This window comes from Mastigoproctus giganteus, chromosome 13 (assembly GCF_048544385.1).
Source record: "Mastigoproctus giganteus isolate SK-2022 chromosome 13, ASM4854438v1, whole genome shotgun sequence".
Classification (NCBI taxonomy): Eukaryota; Metazoa; Arthropoda; class Arachnida; order Uropygi; family Thelyphonidae; genus Mastigoproctus; species Mastigoproctus giganteus.
In genome coordinates this window covers 106,752,958-106,770,987 of record NC_143587.1, presented here as the reverse complement: position 1 = coordinate 106,770,987, position 18,030 = coordinate 106,752,958, and the positions used below count along the sequence as shown (strand labels likewise).

Sequence of the window (18,030 nt, the reverse complement as noted above, 5' to 3'; positions counted from 1 at the left end):
AAACATTTAAATAGCTTTGCTTTTTATTAAGTTAAGTTTAAAGTCGTTTTATATCTTTAATTTTAGGTTTTTATATCTGTTAATTTGTGTGATTATTATCAATTTAAAATTTGTTATAAATGAATTATTATACTAATGTTTTAAAATAATTCACATATCAGAATGTCTGTTCTTAAATACACATACGCAGTATTACGTTGGAACTCCAAATGGGTGCTCATAACCGTAGGGTTTTATTATGAGTATAGAGGTGGGTGTTCACTGGCCGATTTGCATGTTGTGCGGCTGAAAAATCCGGAATAACTCAAGGGGGGAAACCGTATACCCTCGCCTGAGATTGCCTAACTATGGCCTCGAATGAAAAGACTTCATAAATTCCTCTACTAGTCGAGAAGAATTGAACCCAGACCTCTCCAAAAGAAATGGTGGAAGGGTTTATGATGGAGTCCCATCATAAACTGCAGAAATTGCTAAGTGCGTCTTCATTTTGTGCTATAGGTAGCTGATTTCGCTTGAAATTAGGTGAGGTTTTTCGCACACTGGAACTCGAATCTCTTGAAAAAAAAGTAACAAGTGTCGAAAGCACTATACAACCATAGAGGACTTATCTGTTTTAGTCTTCAAGTAAGAGTGGAGGAGGCGGGGTCTTTATTTTCTTCTATACAGCTGGGTAAGTTGATTTACGAACAGAGCCTGACGTAGCCCAGTGGTCAGGAGCGAGAGTGCATAGCACGCGTTCCTTGAGTGGACCGGGGTTCAAGCCCGTGACTACTAAATACGATAAATATTTGTATTGACGATTTATTGTAAATTCTACTGACTTGGTTGTCGTGCCGGAGTATAAACAGAAAATTTATTTATTTTATTTATATTCCATTGCGTGAATATGTTCAGCACAATCGCTCAAGTCAGTGGAGCGATTGTGCTGAACAACTAATTACCGTAATTATTCATTTATATACTCTTAATATTCACACATTTAGACAGATAAAAAAAGCTAGAAAATTTGTATAATAAAAGGCAAAGCTATTTAGATTTTTTAATCCACCAAATTCCATTAACATTATGTCCAAAAAAATAATACAAGCACTGACTTTAGTTACAAATGCCCTATAAGTCATACCGTGAATTACAAACGTGTTTTATTCATCCATGAAAATTTCATAATTTTCAGAGCTATAATTTAAAGAGCTCTCTTTTCAAGAAACCAATTGCTTTGTTTTGAAAGAGAAATCGTGTTGTTCGTTGCATGAATAAACGTTGAATACGGTACTGAAATCTTTTATTCTATTTCTCACTAAATAACAGTTAAAACTATTCATTTGCCATAATTGATTTATTCCATGTTTTTCAGCCCGCACAACGTGCAAATTGGGTCGTCAATTCACACTCGTAGGGACATAATACGCAATGGCGCAGTACGGTCTGAGTTGCTGATACGCCTTAAAACAGGCAACCGAACCCAATTCTCGCAGTCCGACATTTAAAAGCCAGAAATGAGGCGTCATCATCGTCGCGTTAATGGTCCCAGAAATTAAGAAATAGGGTCACGATGATCCGTAAGCATTCCGCCTAATGATATCACCAGCATACGCGACAACTTGATCTCCGTCATTTTTCCTGCAGGCTAAATGACGGGTAAATATGAGCGAGACATGTGCACAAAGTCATCCCTGATGGCTTCTGCTTCAACCACGAGCTGATGATTCCTAATAACTAGCCCGCAGTCACCCAGATCCTCTTGCTGTTTGGCGGTGCACGCCTCTGGAAAATCTCCCTCTTAATTACGAATTTAATGCGTTGCCCCTTGACCCCAGCGTGCCGCACGGCTTAGGCTTTCGATTAGGAACAGTTAAACCCTGTCTCTGTGTGTGTCTCTGGTGCGTGTGGCGTGCAGCGCTCCGAACAATGAACAGAACGCATGCACAAGAGTGGGGTTTATTGATTACAGTTTGTGGAACTCAAAAAGAGATGTTGCGCCAGCGCAGAAACGTTTCCTCACCCCCTTTAAGTGTCTTTGTATGTAACCGTTGTTTGTTAAGTGTATACAGTGTTCATGTATAAAATGTACGCACGCACATCTCAGACACTTAAAAATAAAACTTCCATATTATATACGCGCGCACACGCACAAAATAATGTTATTTTGTACATTTGTTAGCCTACGTGGGTGTTCACTTTGTTTAACCCATCGTGGATTAACTCAATATAGTTGTCGAAGAGTTAGGGTTTTTTTTTTTTAATATAGCATCCATAGAACCAACAGTTAAAAAGTGCTTTTTCTGTTACAAGCAGTTGGTCCTCTGGGCTTTAATGCAAGGAGACATCTACGTAGGCTATTACATCAAGCTTATAGGGGAGGAAGCGGTCTGAGATTGTGACATGGAGGTGATAGGGATATGGTGTCGCGGCAAGCACCAGCCAATATGTACTTTGTCCTCACCAGCCCTTATTTACACATTACAGTAACGCGCCAGAAAGCCCTGCCATAAGCGATCCAACAGACTCTCTAGTTGGCCTTCTATAGCCGGGATCATCCTAGAAACAATTATTCCCAAGAAAAAAAAAAAAAATTAGATGTCATAATTAAAGAAAGTAAGTGCAAAAAATAATTAAACAAATAAAAATACAACAAAAGAACCACACCAGGTTTTAACAAAAATTTGCCAGTCTTGGGAAAGTGAAAAGGAAAATGTACATTAAACGTTTGTGTACATTAATATCAAAGCGAATACTTGAAATCCTAAATTATACCATGATCCGTGGGCAGCCTTAGATTATTTGGTTCGCAATCTGCATCGTCCAAAGATCCCACAATACCTTTGTCAAAAAATTTACAAAACAGTAAATAAAGGAAGAAGAATGCTTACGGCCTGTGATCTCATCGGCACTTCTGCGAGGCAAGTTGGGAACCAATCACCTCTCCAACTTATTTCAAACGGACCATTAAATTACCACACCTACGGTTCAGAGCGGTCTACTGCCTAATATTCGATTTAAGGATTAGTTGTGATGTTACCCTCAGGCCTCTAGACATGAGAGCAGAGAAAGACAGAATAAATCACACACCACACACGTTCCATTGAGAACTGGTCCGTGAAACTTTCAGAATGGTGAGCTGCCTCGATTACCAGTCCTGCATCATTCACAGTCCAAAAAGTAACTTCAGATGGGAGCAAATCATCCCTTGTGAGAAATGAAGAGGAGCTTGGCCTGCCTAAGATACTACAACACAGTCCAAAAGTTATCAATTTCCGTGCAGATGTTAGTAACACCAAGTTTAAATAAACACTTGTTTGGAACTTCTTTGAGGAACTCCTCCAATGCCAAAACTGCAGATCTTATTCGCAACAGCATACTCACTGCTGCTTTCAAATATGATATTCTCCCCCCCCCCCATTAATTCTGTATACGTTTCTTCAAGGGGGCGACTCAATTGGCGCCATCTACAGGCCGAACATTACTACGCAGCTATGAATAAAGCACCAGAATTTTTATTAATTAAATGAATCGATCACCTCTAGCATACGCTTGACAAACATTCTAGTTTTTTTGTTAAAAAAAAAAGTGAGATCCTAACAACGTTCTTTAGATATTCCAATATGACAGTTTTGGAAAAAAAAAAAAAAATAGAAATTTATTAATACTTACGAAATACACCTTTGTCTGTCTTGACAGTCAAATTTAAGTATTTGTTCCACCCCAAAGCATTTTGTTACAAAGCAGAAGTATAAACTTCTAATATAAATATGTTGACAATAATCACTGTCAACCTGATTTCCCGATATTCGCTCAAACTCGTCATGATTAAATTTTAACAAGTTTTTAGCCAGTGGCATACAACGAGGGGAGGGGAATCAAATATTTTTTTATCTGTTGGTAATCAAAAGAAAGTAAGTTTTAAATAAGCTCATTTACACTGAAATCGCAGTCACTAACTAAAAATTATGAACGGTACTCGGTTTATACACCTGCAAGTAGTCGATACATACGAACCAGTTCATTAAATAGCTCCTTGTTCCCCATTCTTTCTTACCTATGCACCACAAATCTGGTTCTCGGAATCGCCCTCGAACTTTAAGGGATTTTTTCAGCTAGAACGTTGGGAAGTTTTGGATTTTCTGATGGATAAACAGAGTTGACAGAAACCTTCACCATTTCCAAAATTAGAGTAAACTCCCTGGGCTTAGGACATATTTACCCACAATATTCGTACGATCTTCCAACTGGGAACCAGTGTTACTGGTGCACCATCACTGAGAAATAAAAAATTGGTTGACAAAGCTGGTTATAGTATTTAGAAAGTTCAAAATAGATCCAAGGTAAAAATATCGGCTGACCCAGATGCTGAAACGTACGTGCATTTGCAATTATGAAAGAAAGCGTTGGAAAGTAAGACCCTTTACATTTGCAGTTTTGCGAACAAGACCTTGTTCCCAAATGCCTTGATCGTGAAACTGCTCATGACCGACCCAAGTTTTCAGGATTCTGATGTAAATTGCGCAACGGAAAGCATATGAACTCAAAAAAAAGATAAGAATGAAGGACTCCATTGAGAGATATTTATAAGTTCAATGTACTGTGAGCGTTAATTGACCTTTATCTTATTTGTATGTTTTCTGTATATTTTGCTTTTGGTGTGTACATTGCCCTACACGCCCTAAGGCTGTCTGGGGGCTGTAAAATAAACAGGTTTAACGAAAATAAATAAAATAAAACTGAATATATCACTAGCTGTCCCCACAGAAGCGTTGTAAGCGTGCGCAATATCTATCGCTTCAATTCTACGTAAAGTTCGCTCGCTAGAAGTAGTTCGACTTGCAAAATAATTCTCAGATAATTTGAGTCACCCCATTTGCTAGAATACAGTATTTGTTGTTGTGGTGGTTGGGTTTCAGGCACACCGGCGACTTATGCCATATTGCGCGTGGGGAAACCCTACTTCCATCCGCCTAAGACCGGCTAAGTACAGTCTGGCTTGAAGAGGGCTTTGGAAATTCCACTAGTCGTCCACTGGAATCGAACAAAACCTCTCCAAACGAGTGACGAATCCATTATATTATCAAGGGAAACTAATACAATACAAGTCATTCGTGCTTATTGCAAGAAAGGTATTCGCTCAACATTACGAATATACGATTAGGAACTGAGTTCGAATCTCGTCAATAACGCGAGGAATTTTTTGGGTCTTTTTCAAAACATGGCTGAGTTAGTCGATCTCAGGTGACTGTATCATGGTTTTTCCTCCCGGAAACTTGGGTTTTTCGTCCAGCAAATCTACCGCAGAACACGCAATTTACAGATATATTACATAAGGCGCAATATGGCCTAAGTTGCTGATGCGCCTAAAACCCTATAATACCCTAACAACCTAACGAAAACTTAGCAAAGAGTTTACCGGTTAGCGAAATAATGTGTATAAACTTGACACGTGAATACCACATTAATACAAGCTGTAAAGAATAATTCTTGTGCGTTTTATAGTATTCTGGTGCGGAATAACTCCACTATCGTCATGGTAAAAAAAAAAAATGTCACTCCGTTTCTGCTGATCGTTCTCCATCAGGTTGGAAATTTAGTCCCACTTTTGTCACTGTCTGTTTTGCTCGCGTACTCCTTCTTCCGTCTCTATCCGAAAACAGTTCTAGATGTAATCGGTTCTGCCATTTTATATTCATTTGTTTTCCGATCTATCCGGGTGTATCCAGCTGTTATTTATTTATTTTTCTCTCTCTCATTTTCTAACTTGTTTCATTGCGTACGCAAATACTGGTCTTAAAGTTTATAAATTATAATTTCTTGTGTCTTTGGAGAAGTAAGGACTTCGAGCCTAAAAAGATTGGTTTAAAGATACCTTCTTTCTCTTGTGTTAAAATGTAACATCCATATTTGAAACCTGTACGAATATTTGTCTTCAAAATGCCATCATCGTAGTTTTCCTAATATTTCCCTGTTACACTTTGTAGCTACAAATTTAGACAATTGACTGTGTATCTGTGGCAATCTTCCTATTTTTCGACAATGATTTCAATCATCGACAGACAAGTTTCCTGGAGACTCCATTTCCGTGGACGGTGGTGAACCTGGTCTTAATGCATTTAACTGTTTTCCAGCCAGAAATTTCTACACGAAACAAAATTATTCGATGTGTTGTTGTTTTTTTTTTTTCTCCTTCTTGTTTTGAAATAATTTTAAAAATTTGAATAATCATGTTAAGTTGTGGAATTGTTTAGAGTTCAGCAGTTTTCCGCAGCTGATGGATTCAAGTGAGCCCTTTCATAAATATTTAAGAAAGAGCTTACCTGATTTTCTTCTTCGGAATTTTGCTATTGATAATGGTAGGACTTGAGATTTAAGTTGTTTACTCATCTGTTACACCGCTATCAATTGTGAATTAGGACTGCCCTCGACTCCAAACTTGTGGAATCCAAACATGTGGTCGCCATCTGACGTCGGTCGCGGCCATAAGGTCAGGATCTCCCTTTAAAATTGCTCCTAGATACATCAACTTAAGTACTACTGGCGAATGCGAATATAGGATCAGGTGTCGTCTTCGCCTAGCACTTGGTGCGAGGCTAGTACTGCGCATGTACGAGTGTGACCTCCGTCTTGAAACCACATCTTTCAACACAAGACGGAATGAGCCAATGAAGGTAAATATTAAAAAAAAAAAAAGTAGTGGGACACCCATGACATTACACTGAGGCCATTCCATGTCGCCAACTGGGGGAGTTCTGACATCTCTGACTGTTTCATCGCCCCCGTCAACAAAAGCGTAGAAAACGTACCCTGTCAACAACCCCGCCTGCCGTTCGTCACTCCAATCGAGGTGAAAACGAAGTGTGCGATGCGAGAAAGCACGTGGCGTTAGTGCATCACTCCTCCCCCTCCCCCACCACACAACTTGAAGAATGTGTTTTCTTGGAGTAGTAACGGAATTGGAATAGCTTGTGTTTAGAGAGAGAGAGAGTGCGCATGTCCCAATGCTTCAACAAACGATGACCTGAATACAGATGGCTAAGAATTGTAACGTTTTACGAGACATGTTCTAACAGAGTTTAAAATGTTATTTATTTTTTCCCTATAAGAAATAATCATTCATAAAGGCCAAAATATGTAAACCTTATGAACTGCATTTGAAATATTAAATTAAGAGTATTTTATTAAATTTCAATACTCAAATTATTACGGTGTTCATAAATCGTATTATCAAAACCGTATCACGATATTTTGTCTTCGACTTTAAATCATATATCAGTTAAACATAAGAAAGGCACTTGGGGTGGATGGGACCTATCCAGTTATATTAAAGGAGGCGACAAAGGAACTAAGCAAACCCTTAGCCATAATTATGAGAGCATCCTTGGACTCAGGGAAAGTCCCCATGGATGGCAGATGTGCAAAAGTATCCCCAATTCACAAAGGGGGATCGAAGGGTGACACGAGTAATTACAGACCAGTTAGTTGAACTTCTGTTCCGGGTAAAATAATGGAGTCACTGGTTAAAGATGCATTGCAGGATCATCTAGACAAGACTGCAGCAATAATTCTGCAGCAATAATTCAGACACAGCATGGGTTTGTTAAGGGAAAGTCTTGTCTGACAAATTATTTTGCTATCATATACAGTACTTGGATTTCAGGAAAGCTTTTGACGCTGTTGCCCATGGAACACTATTGTACAAATTGGAGCAGAATGGTGTTAAAGGTAAGTTGCTACAATGGATAAAAGGATGGATGAAGACAGAGGGTAGTAATCAAATGGACGCTACTCTTCGTGGACTAATGCTATTAGTGGAGTCCCACAGGGTTCGGTGTTGGGCCCATTGTTTTGTATATTTATCAATGATATTGATGAAGGTATATTAGGCTTAGTGTCGAAGTTGGCAGATGATACAAAGGTTGCACGGTTGTTAATGACAGTGTGCTACTGCAAAAGGATCTAGAAAATTTGAGCAGGTGGGCTGGGAAATGGCAACCGATGTTTAACATTGACAAATGAAAAGTACTGCATATGGGTAGAAGTAACCCCAGAGGAACGTACCAACTGTGTGGTACTACACTTATAATAAATAAATTAAGGTGGTGAAAAATGAAAATGAAAAAATCCAATTGAAAAACTTGGAGTAATTGTACAGTCAGATATGAAGTTTTCTGAGCAATGCAGACAGGCTGCAAGAGCAGGTCATGGGATTTTTATCAATGATATACAGGAATTTTGCTATCAGGGAAAATGAGGTGATTATCCCTTTGTATAAGGCAAAGGTCAGGCCACGCCTTGAGCATTGCGTACAGGTCGGGAGGCCTCATTTTAGGAAGAATGTAGAGTTGCTTCAGCGTGTACAGAGAAGGGCAACAAGATTGGTGAAGGGAATGAAGGGATCCTCTTACCAAGAGAGGTTTAAGTTCTGCAAATTGCTGCGGCTGGAGACCAGGCACCTGGGAGTGATCTGACTGAGGTGTATAAGGCCTTGAATGGGTTGAGCACGCTGAATTCTGATGGGATTCTTCCACTTGCTCAGATTACGGACCGAGGGGGCATAAATTCGAATTGAGGAAAGACAGTTGTAGAATAGATGTGCGGAAATTTGCAAACTTCCATCTGTCGTTGTGGAAGTTTATAGCTTAAATTCAAGGAGGAACTGGACAACTTTTTAGAGGGAATGGTTGTGTGATTTTTTTATGTTTGCTTTCTTGCATCAGATGCCTCTATTACTGTTTCATTCGAAAAGTCTCCACTAGGAATCCAATTTATGATATTAACCAGAATTTAATGAGTTAATTTAATGAATTTAATGTAATAAATTAAGTAATTAAATTATTATTTAATTATTTATAAATATTATATAATATAAAATATATAAATTATTATTTAATAATTAAATTAATAAATTTAAAGTTAATTTAATGTGTAAATTTAACGAGTTTAATTTTTAAATACGAAATTAATTAATGCATTTGTGACAGTACAGTGGTATTCCCACTTTGTCACTCGTTTAGAGGTCTTCGAGTTCCGTTGAAGAATATGAAAATTTCCAAAGTCGTCTTCAATCGAATATATAGTTAACTGATCTCGGGCGGAGGAAGTAGGGTCTCCCAGTGAGTTATTATCATCTTTTCAACCTGCATAATATGCAAATTGCCCTTCTATAGGCATAATGACGCAATGTCATATAAGTTGTTGATGCGCCTAAAAACCAATAACAAGACCTGAAAAACTTCAAACTGACTCTTAAAAAAACCAGAATATTATAGACAACAACGGTAATAGTGCAACCAATAGTGGGTGATGGATAAAGGAGCTTAAATAAGTTCAGTCATGTGTGTTTTTATTACTTCAAATCCAGACGAGGCTTTTGTTTTTTTCTTGGCTATTCCTTGATTCTTTTGACAGAAAAAAAATTGAGCAGAGTGATATAAACGAGCGGTATAAATAAAAATTAAAAGCCGAGCAGTTGCGGCAGACCTAAAATATTGAGGACTCCAGAGAAATAAAAATAATTAGGAATATTTTTTTCCCCTTTATTGCTAGGGGACCCACCACTTCAGATGGTCCCAAGCACTTTGACATGGTGATATACATTTCCCTATGAAAACTGGGGAAAATATATTTCCTTAAGTCGGAAGATAATAATCCAGGACATAAAACAAAAGTAGAAGTATATATTCCTGTTTTAAATTATGAAATTCTTTGTGATGTTATTGTATTAGGAGATATGAAATTCTCCTAATACAATAACATCACAAAATTGAATATGAAAAGAATTAGGGAGTTGGCAGGTTCATTCAACATAGACATGTTGATTCGAAGTACCAGTTAATTTACATAAATCTCGTGATCGCTAATCAAGTGAAACAAAATTTGCCTCCCTTTAAGCTGCTGTTAATGATGCAATTATATAATAAAGAACGTTGACAAGTCAAGTTGAACGCGTCTAAAATAGTGTAAAGGAGCGCGTGTAATGTATAAATTTGTAGTTAAATATTTTCCATTTAAATTAGAATTTTTATGGTTGGCTCTGGCATCTACTCCATTACGATAGTTTGTCTTACTTTTGATGTTTTCTTTTTCCAGACTGTCAGCCATGCACAGATGACGAACTGCTGCAGCTGTTCTGCACCAGTGACTTTGGTAAGTATTTCCCCGTCTTCTTGATAATAAATTAAATAAAAAGGGTAAACCGAACACGTGTACGAACCTGACTACGCAATACAGGAACACTTCAGAGCTATTTAGAAGGTTTTATTTTCTACGATTGCAAAATTGAGTTTGTAATAATGCACATGACGCTCGGCGCACTTTTAGACACCAAGGTCAGGTTGATTGGCGCATATGAACGGCATAGGACCGGCTTTCGTGCGAATATATTGGCATATTAAAATTAAAAGAATTTTGAATTTTCTACTCAGATAATTCAAAATATTTGCTACAGAGAGAAAATTTCTATAAACTATAACAGGTTCGATTATCTCCGCTATATTGGACTGTCCAGCAAGTCTCAGATTTTATTTAGTTTTTGTCTGATAACAACATAAAAAGTCGATAATTTTCAGCGCATAGTAATTTTAAAAAAAATCAGTAGGTACACTTAGTTTTACAAATCCAGTTTATGCATTATTACAAAGTGTACTTATAGATCAGAAAATAAACAGAACTACAGTAGACTCTCGATTTTCCGGGATAGATGGTAAAAAACAAATTCCGGTTAATCCAAAAATACAGAAGTCTCCGACATACGTAAGAGATACGTTCCAGGACTTCTTACTTCATCGATTTTTACGAAATTTGGGAATGAATATTTATATATTGCTACTACTGTATATTATTATTGACAAATCTGAATTCAGCGCGATACTTGTTAACGTTTGACCATTTTCATACATTCTTATTAGTTTAATTTTCTGATCCAAATCGATCGCTTTCCTTTTGTTGGTAACGGTCAAAATGAAAATTTCTGTAAAGAACTTCACAGGGTTAAAATTTAATTCACAGCAGAAATGGGCCTTGGCACGTCCCTTTTTCTGAAGGGCTTATATGAATTGTGCACCGAACAGAGAGTTAATCTCCGAGAACTGTTTATAACCTGAAAAAGGATGTAAGAACCGCTCACCGACCAGAGAAGTTGGTGAGCAGTTCGGCCTAAGTTAATCCCTAAAAAGTGTTTCTAATCTGTAAAAGGTACCCGAGAATTGTGCATTATGCAGGGTAGCGTTAACGCTAAGGCCAAAAACCAACCATGGCCGTGGGTGTCTCATTTTCAGTGTAAATATTTTCTAAAGTAGTGAGAAAAATTTCTTTAAAAACGAAAAGAAAATTAAAGCTACCTCCATTTCATTGACTTATTTGCAGATGATAAATGTTTATAGTAGAAAAATGTATTACAGAAGAATTCCATTTTCCCTTCATGATTATGGGCTGATTGTAGTCCAAGTATCAAAAGAACAACAAATGCATGAGAGTCGTTCCCATTCTAGTTTTAGTTCCAATTTTTATAAACCTCATTCTTGATTTTTGTAATTCGTAAAATATTAAATAATGTTTTCATCTAGAAAAAATTAAAATCCGTGATCTGGCGAATACATCGCTGACACGAATTTCTTAAAACGGAAGTTCAAGAATATAATCCAGAATGTATAACCAGACCACCCCGAGTAAATGTTATTTCAAAAAATAAAAGTAGATTTTCGAAATACAGTTTTCCTTTTTCTGCTCCTAATAATTAATAATGAAAAAGAGAATGTCTGGTTCGCAAGTCACCAGTACGAAATGGACTCGCATCTCCTTCCTGATGCGCAATACATCGTAAGAAATAAGCCGCCCGTTGCTGAATACTTGAAATCATGGCATCTTCGCCTATGAGAGAGCAAAAGTTTAATTTTGGCAACAAGTTGGATTGAGAGGGGTGAGCAGGAGCATTGTTGTTACGCAGTAATCAATTTCCGTATCTGCTGTAGATATTCTTTGTAGAAATACAGATTGAAAATTGGGCTCAGTGGAACAGATTGCTTCCATCGACTTGCAGTTGACATTCTAGTGGATCTGCTCGTGCCAGTATGAATATGCCAACGTTACTGGCAAAACAACATGGCTGCAGTACTTCGCTCTGCGTATCCCTCGCGTCTAGTGCCCTGTGTGACTTGTCTCGAAACTACAATCTGCGCCGAAAGGTGCAAGGTTTCAGAGATTCAGGAAAAGCCTTGGCTTGTACTTCAGAAATCAAGAACAGAGCTGCAGAAATGCTTCCAGAAGTGTCAATCTCTCAAATCATTGCATCTACTTAGAAGATAACAGCATAGGATAGTGATAACTTATCGTCTATTCCATGATTCCCAGATTGCACTTTTAATACAACTGGGAACTTATTGAAATATCTGAGATAGGAATCATTACTAAAGAATTGTAAGACTTTTACCGTGTCTTACACTTTTTTAGAAAGTCATGAGGAAAAAGTTTGCAATAAGATTCTTTTTTCTATTTTGAAATTATTTATTTTTTAAGCGCCTATTTTATACCGATTTCCCCTGGCCAGTGATTTTTTGGTAATTCCGGTCCAACTGTATTATTGCAACTGATTATTTTCTAAATTATTTAATGCCACATACAATTTTCCTCTTGATATCCCTCATCCCTATCCACTTCCAAAAAAGAAAAAATAAAAAAAACCATTTTCTTCTGTTTGGAACTACGAATATTTACCACTTCAGGGCCACATACTTCGGTGGTGCGGGGAACTTGACATGCCTGCTGGGTAGTCTTTGTGGCTTTGTTTTCTTCTGTCACCCTTTTCACCAAATCCTACTGTCGAGTTCACATGTGGCCAAACGCTTGTCAACTTCTTATCTCCACCCCCACCCCGTTAGACAAAACATCAGCGACCACATGATTAAAGCCAGCAACTGCAAGAGCGATCTCTCCTTCCCCGTTCCGCTTTCCCCTTAACCACCCACATGTGTCTGTCATTCTGATGGTCGCCCATCTGCGTTCTCCATCTTTTTTCGCCCAAAATCTGAAACACCGCAGAACCTCCGAGTATCGTATGGCTTGCCGGGGGGGTCAAAGGTCAGAGGTGAAAGGTCATCTCATTAACCGCCTCCGCGCTCACAGGACGACTGGAATGTGCACCGAGTCCACGGTCAGGAGACTTTCCTTCTCCACCCTCCTCACGGCATAATTATACTTCGCAGCCAACCACTAATTCCTCCCCGCTGTCATTGTCAGCGTCACTGTCTCGCTGATTACCAAGATCTCCGGCAAGGAAGAACACCAACTATTCTTTAAGACCTACACAGTTTTGTCATTTTTTTCCCGAAAGGAGCATCGTGGTTGTTACCCTAACTATCATTTATCCAATTGAGGGCGTTAGTTCGCGAATTCTATTGGCTGAACAATTCTTTTTTTTTTTTTTTTTTTTTTTTGAAGCTTCAGGAAAAAGACATTCTATTCCGACTTACAAAGAAACGCCTCCAGACGTTTATCAAAAGAATTCGTAATACTAACGATCACCGTTGAACTTTAATTGAGCAACGCCTTGTTTAAAGGTGCTTGTGTTTCAACTTTACACGCTATGTATTTCTTAGATAATACAAAAATAATAATAAAAAAACTGAAAAAAAAATGATAATCAATATTCAAATTCATAATTCTAAATGATGGTGAACGTTGACTTTTATGGGGGTTTTTTTCGTTTAGATTAATTTCCACCCATATTTTTTTTCGCTTAGATTGCGATTAGCACGTTATTTTTCATATTTTTACACTGACAAAATTTTTATTTACGTCAGTCTTCACCAGGCGTTGCAACTCAATGGGACAAGGGGGAGGGTGCATGGAGCGAGCTTATCAGGGTATTGAAGGACTTGATTCAAGGTATTGATGGGCATATTCAAATGATGAATAATCGATTATGCATGAAAATCACTCAAATTAAAATTTAACCAAAAATATGCAAAAGGTATGGTGGTTAAAACTTAAACCAAAAGGTATGGTGGCTCCATGCCCTTTATATTTATATATGCACACGAGGTGGGGTTGAAAAGTTTTTAAGCTCAATATAGATCGCAAAGTTTTTCGTAAAATACAATATTACCAACCGTGTTATGACTCTGCTTGTGTGTTCACAGAAAATTTCTGTTTCACTATATTCTTCTCCTTTATAGAGGATGTTGAGGTAAAGTGTAAAGTGTGTTTAGGGTCAAGCGGCACCAGGGGTTTCCCCCATCTCCGCGTAGGTTACATTGTATGTGAACCAGTTTACTGGAAAAGCCAGAGATTTAAAAGTGTATGGACTTTGTATATGTGTGATGCCTTGTACCGTTGTTCATCTGGTCATTTAGCCGCCAGACCTCTACTGAGGCCCGACGTTGCCCCACTTTCGCCCCGTGGAGGCAGACCAGGTATCCACTTGAATATAGTTCACTCTGGCAGGTCCTGCCACCTAATTTCCTGAGATTTCAGTGGCTAGGACCTAAAAAAAAAAATAAAAATAAAATAAATAAAATAAAAAATAAAAATAAAATAAATAAAATAAAAATAAATAAAATAAATAAATAAAATAAAATAAAAATAAATAAAAATAAATAAATAAAAATGTGATCACGTTGAGGAGGAAGTGCTAGGAGGTCAAAAGAAATGGTGGGCGAAATTGATTTTCACTTGTGGAATTTAGGTTGTGTGGGGCGTTCACTAGCGTGCAGGTAGAGTGGGGAGGGAGACTGAAGACTGGGGGGGAGATAGATAGAAGTATGGAGCCGATAGGGAAGACAACTCCAGTTTACAGTGGGGCATGCCCATGCCCCACCAGAAGGAAAAGAAGGGGTGGCGAGAAGGGGAGGTGACAGCAGGGCTGTCCCCTCATCCCCCACCAGGGACGGGTAGAAAGTAGGCCAGGCAAGGGAGCTGGCCTATTTGCCCACAGGGCATACATGTGGGGTGGCTTCAGTCGGGCGCCAAGGCGTCAGGGCTGCCCCATTTGGTATTCCCAGGAGTGGAGTGAAGATATCTCTGTCCAGGTTTTCAGTCCAGGTCTGTATGACATTTGTGCAGATCATGCTTCGTCTTTTATTAAGTAGTTATTCGTGGGATCCAGGTCCATCCACTAGTGGATATTCAGTAGGATAGGCTTCAGTCACAGTCAGGGAGGACTCCCGAAGGTCCGATTGTAGTCAATGCATTTGGTTAACAGTTCTCAAATGGAATCGGTGTCCTCCATCGGTCAGTATTTGGGAGAGTGCAGTTCAGGCACAGTCCAGTTTTATCTTGGTTCATCATTTGTTGTGATTGTAGTTGTATTTATCCTAGTTGTCCTAGATTTTCCGGCAAAGGAAGAGTCTGGCGTCTTACAAAGAGGCACTGAGCAAAGTTGGTTAGGGCATTGTAGGTTCCCTCGTCCTCCAGTAGGTAGTGCTCCTGATTTTTGGGGTTGAACTGGACTCGTGTGATGAGGTGTCCACGCAGATCTTCGTACAGTTCACACTCGTGTAGCAGGTGGTCCCAGGTCTCGAGGGAACCACATGCGCAGGCTGGGTTATCTGTCAGTCCAAAGAGGTGTAGCTTGTGGCGGATAGCTCCATGTCCTGTGAGAAGGTAGGTGACGTGGAGACCAGGGCAGAGCCATGTCGGATATTTTGGGTACACCTTTTGCAAGTTCGGAAAGAACCTTCGCGTGATGTCTCCTTTGTCAGAAATCGTCCAGCGTTGTTGCCATATCGATGTCAAGTACGTTTGCAGCCTGTATTTCTCAACTTCACAGTTATTAGCCGGGTCCGTAGTGTGGTCCTGGAAGGTTGTGACTTTGCCACGTCTGAGTTGCTGAAGCATGCCATTGCGAATCACCTCAAGATCAAGAGGGAGAGCGCCCGTGATCACTTGTAGTGCATGAGTAGAGACTGTCTTGCATGCTCGGGTGAGGGTCAATAGGATGGGTCTATATATGATATCCAGTCGTCTGCGGTTTACCGCTGTTGAGGCTTTGTGGAACCAGACGCCGGAGGCGTATGCGATTGCCGGGATAATGGCTGCTTTATAAAGGATCGCAAGTGTGCGCCTTTTCAGGCCCCATTCGCAACGTGTGACTCTGGCAAGCATGCCAGCGTATTTTTTCATCTTAGCCTGTATATATTTTAGGTGTGGGATGTTGAGGTGTGGAAAGTGATCATGGCGACTGTTGACTGTTGAGAGAATCAAGGACCGTGCAGTCATTTAGTAACCTTCATTTAAAGGGAATGTCGCCGAAAGAAATTCATGAAGACATGCAGCAAACACTAGAGGAATCTTGTTCCTCATACGCCATGGTCAAAAACTGGGTTGCAGAATTTTAGCGTGGACAAAAGGGCGTTGGAGATGTACTCTGCAGTGGGAGTTCTGTTACCGTGTAAGATAATCTATTCATGGATGCCATTTATGACCCGATCATGCAAGACCGCTGAAAAACAATGAAGCACATTGAGACAACATTCAACATCTCCCATGAGTGACCTCACAATATTGTGGTGAACGTTTTAGGAATGAAGAAAGTTTCTTCGAGGTGGGTCCATAAAGTTCAAGAGGGTAACCATATTTATCGGTCACGTAGACTACAAACGACGGTCAACTCAAATGCTTACTATAATCCGCATTAACCACTCGGCTACGTCAGGGCTTTAACCCGGTCCTGCTTGAGAGTAAAATACCTTCAGGCCCTATATTTTCTTGATGACAGAGTTCTCAAAGATTTGGAGCTGTAGTAAGGAAGAAAACAATAGGCGGTTAGTGGTCATTTACTAGGTTACTCACACCTATTGCTTTTCTCATAACTGTAGTAATAGATATTAGTTACTATTTTCAGTGTGTTAATGTCTCAAAGTATCTGTTTAAAAAATAATAATAAAATAAGAAGTTTTTAAAACAAAAATGGTTTAATTATTTGGAGCCTTCGTACGCAATTTTGAATTGACCAAACTTTAACTTTTGAAGTTAAGAAATGCAAAGGAGCTATTCACCTGTGTCTAAATCACACCAGTATGGTGCACCATCCGTGAAATTATATTCAACTAAATTTAAGCCCGTACCTATTCCTTAAAAAGGTCTGCAGATTGTACGTTCTAAGGCCTGTTTGCAAGCTGGAGAGAAAGTAATACTGCCATTGGAAACAATAAAACGAGAAAAATCCCTACTGCTCTGACAGAGATCAGGTAACCCATTCCAGTGCGAATGAAGGCAGTTAAACCCGCTTTCCAATAATTGACACGAATCGAATCCAGACCCTTCCGAACGCACTGCGCAAAAGTTTTGCGGCACGCCTCCTTCCACTTCTGAAGGAGAAGTTCGTAAATTGAGAGACTGGAAGAAAACTCTAGGAAGTGTATATAAATGTTGATGACGAGCTTGTAATCAAGCCCAAGTCTCGAGGACCGCGATGTTGCAGGCTGAATTATGTTGAACTGTGACATTATGGAACAGTTGAGGGTTTCGGCGCACAGTGTCGTCAGTGTTTTCGGTGCTTCCACTGATAGGCGCGCTTTGCCATGCGTCGAACCCTGTCATCCGACTCCACTTACATCGGCTCACACGTGCTCCACATCCCACAATGCGAACTCCAGAAAGTAAAGTGCCCGTACTCGCGTTACTGATACTCTGTTTTCTGTACAATGCAGCAGCCGACGTGACGAAACACCGATGTAAGTGATCAGGTCCCTCGCTGACCTCCGCCAACTGCGAGAGACTTTTTTCCCCTCCACTTAGCTTTTCCACGTAAAAAGTCATTTCTTGAGGTCTTTACTTCGAGGCTCATAAGGTTGGTAGCGGCAACTTTTTTTTTGGCTCAACGACGTACGGATCTGTGCGAAGATTGAGCGGTAATAAAGCTGTTAGTGAATCACAAATATTTCCAGCTGCCAAATTCCCTCGTTGTCCGTCTACACACGAACTTGCGTCATTGTTCATGTGGCTCGTGGCAGACCGTCCTTGTGCGGTTTCTTCTTAATCCGGATGTACGTTTTTTTCCCCCTCTTGAATTGCGCGCAGAAAGGAAAAACACCTCGAAGCGTGTTTTCA

General features: G+C 39.4%; 1 protein-coding gene across 1 annotated transcript in view; it reads left to right on the top strand.

Annotated features, from left to right (window-relative positions):
• The window catches only part of LOC150076333 (meteorin-like protein), a 42,974-nt gene that overhangs the window by 23,821 nt on the left and 1,123 nt on the right, over window positions 1-18,030 (top strand). Inside the window, exon 3 of the mRNA XM_090387085.1 lies at window positions 10,075-10,131. Within this exon, the coding sequence (XP_090243211.1) occupies window positions 10,075-10,131 (57 nt within the window). The remainder of the gene's footprint in view (window positions 1-10,074; window positions 10,132-18,030) is intronic.